At 51.5% G+C, this 16,515-nt stretch overlaps 1 protein-coding gene across 2 annotated transcripts in view; it reads right to left on the minus strand.

Annotated features, from left to right (window-relative positions):
• Positions 1-16,515, minus strand: part of Ap2a2 (adaptor related protein complex 2 subunit alpha 2) — a 76,102-nt gene that overhangs the window by 4,480 nt on the left and 55,107 nt on the right. For both annotated transcript variants that reach the window (XM_074051369.1, XM_074051377.1), the window contains exons 9-17: positions 15,881-16,049; positions 14,120-14,257; positions 11,053-11,235; positions 10,522-10,619; positions 9,978-10,209; positions 9,718-9,891; positions 4,524-4,687; positions 1,522-1,604; positions 933-1,024 (exon numbers count right to left, since the gene is read on the minus strand). In XM_074051369.1, the coding sequence (XP_073907470.1) occupies positions 933-1,024; positions 1,522-1,604; positions 4,524-4,687; positions 9,718-9,891; positions 9,978-10,209; positions 10,522-10,619; positions 11,053-11,235; positions 14,120-14,257; positions 15,881-16,049 (1,333 nt within the window). The remainder of the gene's footprint in view (positions 1-932; positions 1,025-1,521; positions 1,605-4,523; positions 4,688-9,717; positions 9,892-9,977; positions 10,210-10,521; positions 10,620-11,052; positions 11,236-14,119; positions 14,258-15,880; positions 16,050-16,515) is intronic.

Genomic DNA, 16,515 nt, shown 5'->3' on the forward strand with positions numbered 1-16,515 from the left:
CATGATGCCCCTGCAGACAGGACCCACACGACCATGGCTGGATGGACTCCTTCACTCTGCACCCTGTGCTCACCAGCCATGCAGCTGCCAGGCTGCTCTGGACATGCTCAGTCCCACAGAGCCCAGCCAGCAGAGGTGGCTCTATGTTCATAGAACTTAAGACTCCTGATCAAATAGCCTTTAACACAGCTTGCCCTGAGTGTGCGTTTTTGCTTGTCTTTGCGGTGCTAGGGATGGAACTCCACCTTGTGCTAGGACAAGTGCTCTACCACAGCTACAGCCCTAGCCTCCATGATGTGTGCTGTTAATGACTGTCTGAAACAGTGTCAGTAATCTGTGTTTCAATGAACATGGATCTGCCAGTGAATGAGAACTCACTGCTTCAAACACATCTATGAGCTTAAGGAAAGGTGTCCTTCTCTGGCTAAGCTGGGTCCTTACACAACTGCACTGGGTGGGACCATCGTTGGAGGAAGCAGTACCAGGCCAGCCCAGTGAACTCCAGGAGCTATTCCCCTCAGCTGGAACATTCTATTGGCATTCCTGATAGCTACTAACAGACCAGTCTTCTGCCTGAACAAATGGCTACCAGAAGCAAACACAAGCCTGGTGGGGTAAGATATGCTCAGATCCCTACTCTGCTCATCTGGGAGACTTCACAGGGCAGGGGACAGAGCTCAGAGGGAACTTGACAACAATATAACAAAAGAGCAAAATGAACTAACACAGCCGGATAAATGGGACAGACCCATCATGCTTGATGTGCCTTCAAGGTCAGCTCTCAAATCAGGAAGAGCATGTGGTTTTATTTAGCACTTGGAAACACCTTGCTATGTTGACCAAAAACAACCTTCCTCAAAGTCTCTAATCCCAAATTGCTGTCTGTCTGTCTGTCTGTCTGTGTCTGAGGACCTGGGGAAGGAGCCAAGGATATTAGTCTGAAGGTCATCTGCACAAATTAGTGTTGGAGTAAAGTTTAAGAACTGTGTGGAGGTCTTGTTACCATAAAATATGAACATCCGACCTGGAAGGAAACAGAAACAATTCATTTCACACACATCACTTCACACTTGTCTTGAATATTCACAGTGAGAGACAAGGGTGTTCCCTGAAGTTGAATTCTTGTGACCTATGACTGTTGTTAAATTAAGAATAAATTCTTCCTAATTTTAAAATAGCATGCCAAAGTTGGAAATGGGGTCATCTTTCCTGCCTCTCAGCACCTATCCCAAGGCCTCCTTCCATGCTCTTACACACAGGTAAAGGCCCACACACCTTGAGCAGGGAGAACCTTGGATGCCAAGTTGAGAGGTCCAGCCAGCACTGGCAGGGGTGCCAGGGACCTTCTCAGGACTATAGTCACCCAGCCTGCCCTATGTAGCCCAAGCTGGCCTGGAATCCATGATCCACCTGCTTCAGCCTCCCATATGTGAGGACTGCAAGCGTAAGCCACTATAGCACACCCAGCAAATTTCCCATAATTTCTAAGACAAGTTTTCATTAAGTAATTAAAACGCATACCTAAATTCTGCCGAAATTCAGACTTAAGTCCAATTTGAAGCAACTGGTTTTCAAACAGCACGCCATTATTTTTACAAACAAACCTAGGGGGAAAAGGATGGTATGTCTAACACTCAAAGTTACCCATTGGAAGTAAAAGGATTTGTTTGGAAAAGGATTTAAAGTACACAAGGCCTTAGCTAGAGGTATGGCACTAGAGGTAGAGCACTTGCATGAGGCTCGGAGTTCACCCCATTACCACCAAAAAATAAAAAAAAGAGAGACAAAGCCAGAACACCTTTGTAGAAGGGAGACAGGGAAGAACAAAGCAGAAACATCAAGATCTCACTGATGGGGGCCCCCAGAGATGGAGTGAGCGGGCAGCACCAGGCATCCTCAGGTGTCTAAGACAGGGCAGGGTAGTAGTCAAAGCAGCAGGATAGCTGGGAAAGAGGAGATGCCACAGATCAGGCCCACAGGGCAAAGTCTGGGGTGCCAAAAGCATGGCTGTGGCCTGCTCCATACCTGATAAACTATCACACAACAGCCCACCTCAAAGTCTCCATGCCTACCTGCACAGACTTAGAAAACAAGGCCAGCAACCTCGGCCCAAGATCACATATCATCTCCTCAGCTTTTTCCACAGCTGCTACCCTGACAGATGTAAGAGCTGCTTCCACACAGGGAGGCCATCAGCATTGTGCCCAGGGATCACAGGGTCTGAGCTCACAGGGAGGCCATCAGCATTGTGCCCAGTGCTCACAGGGAGGCCATCAGCATTGTGCCCAGTGCTTACAGGTTCCGAGCTCACTGGGAGGCCATTGGTATTGTGCCCAGGGCTTGCAGGGTCTAAGCTCAAAGGGATGCTGGTCAACCTTGTGCCCAGGGCTCACAAAGGTATAAGGGGCTCTGCTGGTCCCACTCAGCCTGTAGTGCCTGCAGGGATCATGGAGGCAGTGACTCCTACAAACATCCCACCAAAAGATCAGCTCCCACCACTCTCCCAAGTCTTCCAGGCCAGAACCCAACACTTATCTATGCAACTTTGGCCAGGATGAGGTGTCAGAAAGCCAAGTATCATCTACTCAACGTGAGGACACTCTCCAAGCACCTTTGAGATGGTATATCAGCACATTACTCCCGAGCTCATCACAGCAGACAACTGCCACCTAATGGAACAGTCGGCAACACAGTCATGCCCTGAGGCTCCAAGTACCAGTGAGGGGCGGGTCCCCCACACCTGGCTCAGATGTCACACAAGGTGCCATGCAGATACAGGCCATGGCGCGCACATACTTGGTCTGAACAAAGCTATCTTAAATGTAAGGGAGTCACTCTATCACCCACAATGTGACAGACAAGCCCCTGCCACCCACGTGGTTGGGCTGTCCTCCAAAGCGCCACCTCAGCTGCACCTCAACCTGGGGACCAATGCGAACAAGCAGCCTACACATCGGAAGTGCAGGGTGCCGCCTCCCCATGCAGGGTGCATCCAGCAGCCACACCTACATCGGGTGCAGGCCACATGTGGCCTTTGTGGCCACATCAAAGCTACAATAGCCAATACCAGCACAGGCTGGAATCCCAAGGAACTGGGCCCAGTCCCCAGACAGTGCCAAGGGCAGGTCAACAGGACCAGGGAATGAGGGCATGTGAACCTACAGGGCAGTTTCTTGGAGGGGGCAGGGACATGCGTACCAGTAGAGGAAGCCCCCAGGCTGCCGATGACCACCCACCCACCAGTTCTCCTCCACCACCCCATCTCCAACAGGACACCAGCTTGAGGGTCGCTCAGGACACTTTACAAATGCAACCGCTGGGTCCAGCCCAGTCACTGTCAGATTCTCAACCCCAGGTGAAGTGACAACAAAGTAAGGATAGGATCACTCTCTGGAAGAAGCCCATTAGTTACCATGCAGACTCCTGTGCCGGTCAGGGCACCCACCTGGAGCCCATGCACCCAAGACAAGCAGCTGCAGCTGCTTCACCATAAGGGCCTTGGTAGAGAGGGGTTTTTTTTGGTAGCACTGAAGGTTTGAACTCAGAGCCTCATAATTGCTAGGCAGGCACTCTACCACTTCAGTCAACTCCACCAGCCCTACCACAAAGGCCTTAGAATCTGGGTTCTCTGTGGTGCTTTTGAACTCCAAACTCAGCAGTTCTACAGTGGTAAGAAGTCTGTTTTCAGCCAGAGAAAGTCAGCCTGCACCAAACACACCTTCCCTGGACAGAACTAAAAATACATATGCAAAATGAACACAAGAAAACACCAAGAACTACAGGAAGCCCTCTGTTATCAAAAAGAGGACAAAGGGCCACTCTGAGGCTTTCTAATTTCCACACCCAAGATAGAGACCTACAGTCACCACAGGGCAGAGACAAGGACCTTCACACTGTCCATGAGCTTAGACACAAGCAGAATCAGCCCAACAACAGAACAAGGACAGAGTGAGTGCTGTGAAGAGCAGTTTGACGGCTCCAATTTGAGAATGGAGGAAGATGGGGAGGAAGGAGCTGGGGAGGAAGGAGTCGGAGAGGAAGGAGTCAGGTACAGGGCACAGCAGGTGAGAAGCCAGGAGGCCCTAGATACCTGTGCAATCAAGAGCAAAGAGCCAGACAGGTGCCTTGAACTTGCCTGGCCACAGGCAGGTAACCAGGAACATGGCTAAAGGGGGTTTTTTGTTTGTTTTGTTTTTAAGGTCAGATCTGAAAGCATCAGAAGAGAACAGGGGGTTAAGGGAAAAGAAGAAGCAGGTCCAGAACATTTATCAAACATTCTATGGAGAAGGGACAGTAGAGACAACATCATCAGACACTAAATCAACTGGACAGCCACAGCAGCCCACGCCGCCCATCACCCCCAACAACACCGACCACCTCACTGACAACCAGCAGCCTGTTAGGTGCTGGAGACTGAGTACAAACCCACCCACAAAATGCAGCTTCCACCATCCCTCCCAGGTGGCTCTGCCCAGCTGACCCTGGTCACACCACTTGTTTTGGGAACTCAGGAAACTGGCTACCTGGCAAAGTTGTCTTCAGAGCCGGGAGCAAGTGGTGCAACCGCAGAAGCAGAGTCTGAGAACACATCCACCAGCAGCCCGCCGCCGGAGGAGGAAGGGGGCCCCGTGGGGGCAGGGGGAGTGGCCCCCAGACCCAGCAGGTCTGCCGATGGAGAAGGTGTGGACTGTAACAGGAAGGAAGGAGAGTGTCAGTATGTGCACTCGGAGTGTACAGTCTCTGGACACTCAAGTATGTGTCATGGCCCTCCATCCCGCCCACCCCACCCTTCCCTGTGTCCATTCCCACAACAGGCTCGGGGAGGGCCAGCAAGAAGCCCAGAGGCTGCTGACCAGCAAATTAGGGCTGACAGCCATTTCTGAGAAGAAAGTGTACCCCAGAGTCAAGATGAGACAATCACCTCACAAGATTACTCACAATTTCACATAACTAAGAAAACACCTTTCATTTTCCCACAAATGTTATTTGAATATAAAAAAAAAAAAGGTCTGCAAACATTTTTGACATCAAAGAAATTGATATGTATGGTTCAGGAAATAAGACCATGTAACCAGGAGCAGTGTCTCACATTTGTAATCCCAGTTACTCAGGAGGCGGACATCAGGAGGATCTTGGTCTGAGGCCAGCCCAAGCAAAATGTTAGGGAGACTCTATCTCAAACAAGGTGCCTCTCTGTTTGAGGCTGAGCGCCAGGGCAAAAATGAAAAATGTTTTATATAAAGAAATCAAAAAGGGGCTGGGGGCATGGCTCAAGTGACAGAGTACCTACCTAGCAAGTGTGAAGCTCTAAGTTCAAATCCCAGTACCCCCACCCCAAAAAACAGTAAGTTCTTTTTCTTTCTTTTATTTTTGTGGGACTAGGGTTTAAACTCAGGGATTTGTGCTTGTAGGCATTTTACAAGCAGTCCATTTTGCTCTGGTTATTTTGGAGATGGGGTCTCTCAAACTATTTTCCCAGGATGGCCTGGAACCATGATACTCCTGATCTCAGCCTCCCAAGTAGCTGGGATTACAGGTGTGAGCCACCAACACTGGGCTAAAAATAAGTTCTAAAAGATGAAAAAGCTTGTAACTTATTAGTACCCATCTTTAATTTAATCATTTTTTATTTAGTTATTAAAAAAATAGGCCAGACACTTTCTAAAATTAATTGCTTTTCAGCCCCTCAAGTCCCACAGGACCAGGGTGCAGCTTGAGTCACCTAATACTCACTCTTCAGACTGACACTGGCTCCTTCCTGCTGCACGTAAAACCACTGAGCACCTGCCACCAGAACTGAGCTCTGCTCTGGGACCCAGTGGTGCCCAGGGACCCACCACATCACAAAGCTGAACAGAATGCTTTCATACTATCCACGGTGCTTTTAGGGATGGAGACTGGCTGTGGTACACCACTCCACTGGTATTCCATGGGAGATATGAGAAACTATGCCTTGAAGATACCTTGAGTAACTTTTGAATGTACTACTGGGCATTCATGAAGGCAAAAACTCTATCTATAATTTCCTGAGACAGATTCTAATACCGTTTTACATTAATACAACATATCTTTTGCTTAGTCTGAACTGACTTTTCCAAGAATGCAGCTACCCTGAGGGCTAGAGGCACATGCATTCCCTGCACACAGTCAGGCCTCCGACTAAGCTTCCTGCCCCTATCCCCAGGCAAAGTGTGGAAATGGTAAGGTTAGTACAGACAACTACAAACCTCTGCTTTGTGCTCCTTTGTACCATGTCCTGCAAAAGGCACACATGTAGGTATGTGACATTATGTACCAATGTTTTATCAAGACAAATAAGGCATTACAAAGTACACGCTATACAAGTGGTGTGAGTGTAAACAGACAGAGCTCCAGGCCACCAAGACCCTGGGCAAGCAAGGCAAGCCTGCCAGGGCACAGCTGCTGCTGGTAGTCAGTACTGAGAGGGCCTGTGGGGCCAAAGACAGAGTAGACTCCAGGGACCTCTTGTGGCTATGCAGCTCCCTCACAGGAGCCAATGAGAGCAGCAACCTAGGCAATGCTTTCAAATTGAATCCCTTTTTGTCCTATTATATCAAATACATACCCTAAAGTTACACAAACCACAAAAGCAAGGTGTTGTCAGGAAAACCCAGCAAGCCAGACACGGGACCCCTCCCCCACCTTCCTACTCCACTGTCTCCTCAGGCCCGGGGAACATTCCTGCAGTGCTCCCTGCCCAGAAAACTTCCCCTGAGGTCTGGAGGGAGGAGCGTGAGGTTCTTCTCTCCAACAGAAACAAGAGGGACTAAATGAAAAGCTCCCTATATGCAGACTCAAATGAGGTCAGCCTCTGACGGATGACTGGCCAACAAGGAGGCCAGTAGTCACCAGGCACAGGCCCAGGCACTGCAGGCAGGTGTGCCACAGGCTCCTCCACAGAGCTTGCAGGTAAGATTTTTGCAAAGAAAAAAGTGGTCTGGCATCACCATGCTCTTAAATAAAAGATACTTTGGCCAATATTGCTCCAGATAAAAAGTGCCACTTTCATGTGAAGCCCCAACACCCAGGGGCATGTGTCCTGTCCTGCTCTCCTGTCCCCCAGGTCCCCCAGTGCCCCCTCCTCAGGAGGGAGTCTCATTGCGGCCTGTCATGGAGCTCTGAGGACAGATTGGAGACCTCATCCCATTGGCATCCTTGGCACCCCTAGTTTTCAGTGCAGAAGAAGCCACTTGCTCACAACCACAAACACCTACTTAGGTAGCAACCACCAGCCAGGCGCCCGCTACAGTCAGGAAGGACATGTACCTACAAGTGGAAAGCTTACTCAGTTGACCCTGAGAAGACCCAAGAAATGTAAGTCTCACAGAGCCCAACTCCACCTTTCAGGGGCTGCTCTCGCACATCTGGAAGGCCCTGTGCAGTTCCCGCTGAGCTGCATGGCCGCACCTCGGCCTGTCCCTAGCTAGCTCCCGAGGTACCTGGGCCATGGGTAGCATCTTACTCCTCAGGGTCAACATGGAAATAAAAAACAAGGAAGAACCAAAGAAAGACCAACGACAAAGCTGTATCGCTGCCAAAGCTCTTGTCTGTGCCCATGGAAGCTGCAAGGAAGGACAGGAGCACCTGGCACTCCAGATGAACAGTGGCATGGTCCTCAATAGGCTCCCTAGTGACCTGGCTGGTCTGTGGCAGTCAGAGTGCCCTGCTCATCTGTCTCCCACGTGTGCGTCTCACCAGCTCACCTTGCCTGGGTCCTGTGGCCTCTTCTCTGCAGGACACAGCTACTGCCCTTTCTCCCTGGCATAGGCTCTGAAGAGAAACCATCACCAAGTGCCCATGGGAAGCCTGTTCTGGCACAGCACAAACTCCCATTTATGCACTCTGTCCAGAAACCCAAGTCACCTTGCCAATCCACTCTAGCAACAAGCTCCAGAACAAGGAGGACTCTCACAACTTCTTCGCTAACACTCTGAAGTGTTAAGTTGCCCACAGAGGGGGAAAGATAACAGGAGGCCTGCATCAGGGGGGTGGCTGCAAGGTTCCATGGGACAAGCACGTTAGGAAATAGCAACAGGGACTGAGCGCTAACCACTGAAGTGCTCAGGCATGAGGGGAAGAACACATATGCTTCTCACTGACTCCAAAATCAATCCAATTCAAGCGGTGGGCACAGCTGGGAGAAGGCAAACGCCCAGAGGTGGCACAGCAGGAATGACTGGGAAAGAAAAGGCAGCAGCATGGGGCAGAGGAGGCTGGGGCAGGGTCTGTCCAGAGGATCCGGGCACCTCACTTTGCCCACCTCATTTGCAGATTTATTACACACGGTTTTGAACAAGCACCCTCAAAACATTTATTTTTCAAAAATGCAAAGAGATTTCAAGGGCTGGAGGCATGGCTCAAGCAACAGAGTGCCTACATTAGCAAGCACAAAGCACTGAGTTCAAGTCCCAGTACCACGAAAAAAAAAAAAAGAAAAATTTCAAAAACAAAAATTTCAACTTCCTGTGAATACATTACACAGCTCAGTGATGCGGAGTCAGTCCTGTGTTATAGCCAGTTAGATTTAAATCGTAGATCTGCTATTTCCCTGCCCCTGAATTTGTGAAAATCTACTTCCCAAAAAGCAAATGGTGCCCCAAAAGGAAGGTAAAAGTGAATGTGCTTAACCTGAGTAGAAAAGTGAAAAATTTACATCTGCTGAATGGTGGTATGTCTTTAGTGGAAGCTGGATGGCCTTAGGGAAAAACAAATCAACCATTCCCAGTATAGTTCTGAACTCTATGCATCACGAGCATCCGTGGTTTTTCCTCAATGGCAAAGTCTCCTTGGAACCAGACAACCCACATACACCGAGAGTCCACTGCACAGGTCTCACTGTAGGCCAGCATCCTTGGTCTAAGGGGCAAGACACAGTCAGAAGGCAGCTCACAAGGAGACCCCACCGAGGAGGGCCAGGGCTCAGATGTTAGCATTCTCTTGAAGAGGAGACCAGCAGGGCCAGGTCTTTCTGTGCCCAGCACACAATACCACGCAGCCTTTCCTAGCAAGGTTCCACCTGACACGTGTAAGCAACATTTACTGTTGTCACTGGACCAGCATGCTAGAGACAAATCTCCCCAGTATTCCCTTAAACAGAAAGTCCACAGGGCCACAATGGGGACTCTCCTAGGAGCAGGAGGTGGTATGCAGGGACACAGCTGCTGTACTGGATCTTGGCAACCCTGCCTTAGTTAGAAAAAGAAAATGCACACACAGCTCTCACAATGGCATTTCCCACCCAACAGATGAAAGGTCATATTTTTATCTACATGCACATTCTTATCATGTCACATAAAGGGGAAATTTGTTCTACTCCAACTCACTACAGAAAACTTCCAAGAGGTAACAAGACAAGGCAAGTCCATTCTAAGCTAGCAAAGGGCACACAACAATCCTCCGGCAGGAGGGGCAAGTGGCCACAGCCTCAAAAACAAGTCACCACACACTTGGAGCTGGCCCAGCTCCAAGAAGCCAATCTCAAAGACACATCCAATGGACAGACTCTGGCCTCCTAGGACAGTCTGCCCTGGAGAGCCCAGGTGCAGGGGTACACAGACCTCAGGACTGGGGCTACCACTAGGCTCTCATCACACACTCTGTTTTAATAAAACGCTCCAATGAGCACATGTTCTGCCAATCCCAACCTCGGGGCATGGAGCCCTGGTGGGGTCTGGGTGCATAGTGGCAAGGACCTACCACAGCACTAGTGTTGGTTGGGGCAGGCTCAGGGCCCCCATTCACATCAACACTCCGTTCCCGTTTGGTCTCCTCCAAGTCAGTCACTGTGCTTGGGCCCTTCTTCTTCTTTAGCTTGGCGAGGATGGAGGACTCGCGCTCCGGGAAGGGTGGCATTTCCTCCAGGACGGTTGCCTGTTATACAGAACAGAGAATAAGTTTGGCACTCAGTACTAGCCCAGTGACCCCCGTGCCGAGCAGCTCTGCTAGCCAGCTCATACCAAGATGTCAGTGCTCGCAACGGTGCTCAGCCGCAGGTACTCCACGGCCCGCTGCTGCAGCTCCACATCTGCATTCTTCAGCTGGCTGTCACTGCGCAGTACATCCTGGATGGTGGCCTTCACCTCCGGAAAGAGGTTCACGAACTTGATGTAGGTAGACAGCAGGAGTGCCCGAGTGGGGACACTGCACAGGTGGAACTTGGAGTGAAGTAGGTTGAACTGGATCAGAGGGCTTGGGAGTGGCAGAGAGCACAGGCAAGGAGCCTCATTACCTCACCTGTCCCCAGCACCATCATGCACTCAGCCTGGTGCCTGTGGCAAGATGCGGGAGACCCTGCCCTACAGCAGAAGCCTTCCATTAGGCCACATTTCCAGCACCTGGTCCAACTGCTTGGCCCAAGCCACCAGCCATTTCATCCAGAAGCCATACTGGGCTAGACACTGGGCATAGTGGTGACTTCCTGGAAAAGATACGTGCCCTCTTTGGGGGAGGTCAGGGCATCCCAGAACAGGGTACATGCTCTAGCTCCCTGGGCTCTCTTACCTGGATCGTGGGTCCCCAGCTATCAAGTTTCCAAACTCTCCCAGGATGTAGCCACCCACTTTGACCAGGTTCTCGTGGCATGCTGGAGCCTGCAGAGCCTGGGAAACCATGGACACAATGAGCCAGGGCCAAGGGCTAACCACAGCAAAGGAGCAGGGGCAGGTGGGCTCAGGGTGACAACTAGCTGAAGCAAGGACCACAGGGCCCTCCTTGCCAGCTTTCCCCAAAGCTACAGATGTTAGTGCCCTAGGTCAGCTGCAGCACACTAGCAGCAGGGGAGTCTTCAGCAAGGCCAGTGGCTGTTCCTCAGAGGCCCCTCAAGTGCATCAGACCCTTGGTGTCCCCTCACACAAAGGCCAGCATGAGTGTGAGGCCCAGGCAGCTTTGTCAGGTAGCCCTTCAAACCAGGTGTGGTTTTGGAAATTAGGGTGAGAGGAAACTTGCAACAGAAGGGCAGAATCCCAGAGAACAGCGATAGGAGCAGAAGGGAAGGAGCAACACCCCAGCAGTCCCAGCTGGGCTGGGCCACACCTCGAACACAGTCTTGGCAGCATAGCCCTGCACATCATCGCGGTTGATGACGATCTGAATGACGCGGTACCACACTTCCTCGCTCACGTAGTCTCCGGCAATGCGGATCAGGTTCAAGATGGTGTCCACATACCAGGTGTAGTCCACGGCGTACTTCTCAGCCAGGATGGCCACCTTCAGCACCTGCGGGAGGACAGGCTGGTCAGGCAGGTGCAACACCAAGGACCAGCTGTCACCAGTGTCTGTGCAAGTCTTCAGAAGGATCTAAAAACTGGGATGTGGGAGCTCTCACTAGATTCTCAGAGGAGCCCATGGGCCCAGAGAGTGGGGATTCACCAACTCATCTGGGGGAAGCTAACCAACCTCCAGGGACAGATGCAGAGCAGTAGCCAAGCCAAGGTGCAACAGGCCATGGTGCTGCCCCTCACAGACACCACTGAGGTCATCACTGCACATGGTCCCCAGGTGAGCCCCCGTTCTGCATCCTCTCCTCTCTTTAGGATCCTGCAGCGTTCCCCCTAACCAGTCTTCCTCACCACCTCCTGTGGCCCTCATCCTCTCCTCAATCCCACATGCCTCCCATGGGAGACCCACTTGCTCTCCACTCCACACTGTCCCCAAGGGCCTCTAGACTCACACCCACAAGGGCAGCTGCTCACTAGGCAACTCTGCCTGGCTGTCCAAAACCAACCTTATCTTTTCAAAGTCTCCCTCTTCTTGTGTCAAGTGCCACACGAGACCCAGAGCCATCATGATCTGCCCCTCATGCATCTGCCCCTTCACATGGCAGCTCTGCACTCTCACCCTACCATCCCCTCCCTTGACTTCCAGCCAGCTGGGCCCCCAGAGCCCAGCCTGCCTGGAGCCTGGACTACCTGACACCTGCCTTGCCCACATGCTCCTCTCAAGCTAACCCCACAGCACTTCCAGAGCATTATTCAAAATGCATGGCCTAGGCTGGGGATGTGACTCAGCAGTGAGCACTGCCTGGCAGGCTGAGGTCCTGGGCTCCACCTCCCCGCACAGTCTTGGAGCCTAGCACTCACTCAACCACATACTCAGGGTTCCACCACCACCTCCAGCCCTGTTGTCTCTGGACCATATTAGTCCCGCCTCCCGCAGAAGGTGAGGCCCTGCCTCAGGACAGCACCCCACATGTGCAGACCACTGTCCTGTCCACTGTTGAGCTTCCAGAGTGGAAAGATTCCCTTTTGGCCATGTAGCTGAGCATGCCCAGCACAAAGCATGACTGCAGAGCTCATGCTCTGACATTCCTGGTGGGATGGACAGGACAGGTGGGTGGAGCAGTCGACCTAGGACTGAGGGACATGCAACTAAACCTAACAGGAGTGCCACATGTCACAAAGTAAGTGCTCCAGCCCTTAAAACACATATCCCTATGCAGACAGATGTGTCCTGCCGTCTCTGCTGGACACACCCTGAACAACATGAAGAAGGACAATCTGGTGACTGTTGGCCCCGCTCCACACAGGCCACCCTGCCCAGGCCAGAAGCAAACCCTGGCTGAAGTTAAACCACTTGCTGGGACTCACTCCAAACATGGCCCACCAGGCCCTTCCCTACACATAGTGCCCTCTTCCCACACCACCTGCCATTGTTGCATCTAGAATGTCACCCAAGGGTCCAAGGGTGGGGCATTAGGACGTGATGGGACCTTTAAGAGGAGGGGCCCTGTGGGAGGTGCTGAGGTCACTGGGGTGTGTCCTTGAGGGGCTATGGGACTGAGGTTTCTCCCCTCCTACTCTTGCCCTGAGGGAGTAGTTTGCTCATCAGGCACTCCACACTACTACTACCTGGCACACCCACCAGAGGCCCAAAGCAGTAGGCCTGCCGAGTCTTGGACCTGAACCTCTAAAACTGTGAGCCAGTATGCTTGCAAGTTAACTTTCTCAGGTATTTCATTACAGTGAGGGAAAGCTGATCAATAACCCGTCCTTAGCATCCTACCTAGAATCAGGCAGCTCCCACCCACCCCACCTGGACCCTTCTCCCAGCACCCCAATTCCCACTCAGCTGTTGTTCTTTCTCTAAGAAACCTTCAGCAGCACCATGAAGCCATCCAGCTAGCACCCACATTGGCCCTGTCACCCCACAAGTTCCCAACAAAGCCTCAAGTCACACTCTGCTCCCCAAAAGGACAAATGAGAAAACACTGCTTCCCCTAGGTCTAAGTTGGCTCAGCCTTGGGGAGCTGCAGTCACGGCTAGTGAGGGCATCTGCTCCTTAAAAACTAGCAACACACTGTCCTCCACACTTAAATCCCACGATCCACTGTCAAAAAAGACCCCAAGAGGCCTGGAGAAGCCAGCAGCAGCCAAGTGAGGAGCAGAGATAGAGCTAACAGCTTCTCCCCCCAGACTTCGGTACTGCAAACAGGGAGTATACACTACCTCCTGGATGACATCAGTCACACTAGAAACCAACACTCCACACAGCTGGCCACAGCTAAGACGCTTGCAGATACACAAAGGGATGTAAGTTAAACACGCCCAGCATCAAAGGTTTAAGATCTTCACACAGGGCCAGGCATGGTGGTGCACAACTATAATCCTAACTGTTCTGGAGGCCAAAACAGAAGGATCATGGTCCAAGGCCAATCAAAGAAAATAAGACCCAATCTGAAAAAGCATTAAAAAGCAAAAGGACTGGGTGTGTGGCTCAAGTGGTAGAGTGCTTGCCTAGCAAGTACAAGGCCCTGAATTAACCCACAGTAACACCAAAAAATAAAAATAAAAATCTAAGCACAACTAAGGAGAATTTTGCCCTCAAGAATCTGAACTCCTGCTCATCTGGGCAGAGACAGCTGCAGCCTCAATCAAACCCCAAGCTGTCAGACTGTCCACACTAAAAGGACGAAACAACAGGAAAGCCTGTTAGTGGTGGGGGTTTTGGCTTCACTGCTGGCTGGAAAGCTGATGCCAAGGAACCTTTTATCAAGTGTCCCATAGATACTCAGCCAAGCTGCCAGATACAACTGCAAACCACCAGCAATCCAGCTGAAACACACAGCCATAGAGGCAACAACTCAGACCTCACAGCAACTCACAATTTCCTCTCGGATGGAATAGTCAGCCGTTTCCAGGTAGCTCAGCATCTCGGCCACAATCTGCTGGGCGTTGCTGCGGTCACACATAGCATACAGCAGGTCCACAGCCCGCTGCCGCACACTCACGTCCCGCTCCGTCTGGGGGAACAAGGCAGAGTCAAACACACACACACGAAGCACAGACTGGTGGACAGGTGCCTCTACCTGGGCACAGTACCCACACATTCCATGGGAGCTGGTCATCAGGCAGGGTGCCCTTCTGCTCCAACAACCATGCTGGGTGCCCCTTACTCGCTGTCTATATCCAGAATCCCCTCACACCCCCACTTCCTCACCCTTGCTCTCTATACTTGGACCTGGAATCTAACTCTGTCCTTTCACTGACACTGCCTCACTGGCCAGCTCCTCTGAGGACCATGCTCAGGGAAGATTGATCACTGAGACCAATCTATTCCATTGTGTGGTCACATACCATCACCTTCTATGTTGTGTGACCCGGGGACTCATTACAAGGCAGGTTCTCAGCCACGCCCCAGTGGCATCTGAACAAGACCCCAGAGGTGCCACATCATGGTCTGAGAATGAGTGCCCCACACCTGTGGACCCCACAGTGGTAGAAAACGGGAAACCCTGGTGTAGCATAGAGGTCACCCAGCAAGGGCTGGACCAACATAAGGCAAGAGCTGTCTTACTACAGGGAATGACTAAAAGAGACAGCAAATCAGGAAAAACTTGGCCTTGTATGCAAAGCAGACACCAAATATAAGGTGCAACACAGAAAGCAGATGTTTCATGACAGTCCAAGGTCAGGCCAGGAAAAGGCACCTGGGTCCCCTTCTGCCTACAGTTTCCTAACACCTTGTACTAACAAGCAGGACTGTGTGGCCAGTGTGTGTTGCACCGAGGGACTGCCAGTGAGATCACCAAGAAACTCAAGCAGGCATGGGAAACGACAACATGACCAGGTTCTTTCCACTCTGGAATTTTAATCCTTAAAAAAACTCTGAAATCTGAGACACATGTGGTAGCTCACTCCTGTGATCACAGCTACACAGGAGGCAGCGATGAGGAAGCTGGTGGTTCGAGGCCAGCCCAGGCAAAAATGTTAGCAGGACCTCATCTCAACAAAGCTGGGCATGGTGGTGTGTACCTGTGATCCCAGCTACTCAGGAGGCAGAGGTAAGAGGATCACAGTCCAAGGCCAGTTCCAGGCAAGACTCTATCTGAAAAATAACTTAAAAAAAGGGCTGGGAGTGTGATTCCTGTGGGAAAACATCAGCCTAGCAAGTGCAAGGCCCTCAGTTCTGTATTGAACTAGTACTGAAAAAAAAAAAGTCTGAAATCCATGATCTGCAAAGGGAGTTTTCTTGGAGAATAAAATATTTCATCTTTTTAACCAAAAACAGAGCCAATCCTGTTCACTGCACTATTATCTGAGACTACAAGCAAGGTGCCAAAGGAGGGCCACACGTGCCATCACGGGCACAAACTTAGCCAAAAGGCAAAGATGGCCTGCAGTGGCTCCATGGCCAGAGTCCCAATGTGAGGGACAGACAGTGTGGCCTTATACCACAGCAAGACTTCACCACAGGGTAACAACTCTCTCACCCAACTGCTGTGCCCACCCTGTGGGACAGCAGGTGACAGGAACAGGGCCAGTGCCTCAGGACCCAAACTGAACTGCTGAAGGGTCTCATCTGTGTTCACAGGAACTCCAGCCTCCACACAGAGGTCAGTGGCTCTGACCAGATGTCAGCACACCTTGAGAGCATTGATGACAGTCTCAATGTGGGTCTTGACGGCCTCGTGGGAGAACTCGGAGCTGGCCAGCGTACACATGCTCTCCAGAGCCAGGTAGCGCAGGTTGGTCTCCCGGTGCTGCAGGAACTGGCCCAGCTGGTTGCAGGCACGGACCAGAAGATTCGGCTCACTGCAAGAAGAGAGCAAGGTGAGGAGGGCATGGTGAGGAGGAGCAAGGTAAGGAAGGCCATGGTGAGGAGCGAAGGCCTAAGTTCCCAGCTGCATGTCAGGTGGGGAAGGCGAAACCACATGCTGTCCTGGGAGAACCCTAAGGGCCCTGAGACATGGAGACCCAAACTGGTTCTAAGCTCAATTCTGCATCCACTCTGGTAAGAACACCTTCAGCTGCTATCCCCAGAAAACCTCCAGAGCGGGAACCAACACAGACCAGCCACAGTGAGCCTCGACTCTGGGAGTTTTGCTTTCATCAAGTCATGACCAGAAAAGGACTAGCTGCTCCTTAGCCTGGACTGAAAGGTGAGGCAGCCAGTGTGTGGTAGGCACAGCAGACACAGAATGCAGCTGTCTGTTCTCACTGCCCTTCCTCTTCACCACATAGCTCTCTTTTTATACATTTAATAAAGACAGTGAGGTGC

Source organism: Castor canadensis, chromosome 1 (genome assembly GCF_047511655.1).
Source record: "Castor canadensis chromosome 1, mCasCan1.hap1v2, whole genome shotgun sequence".
Taxonomy (NCBI): Eukaryota; Metazoa; Chordata; class Mammalia; order Rodentia; family Castoridae; genus Castor; species Castor canadensis.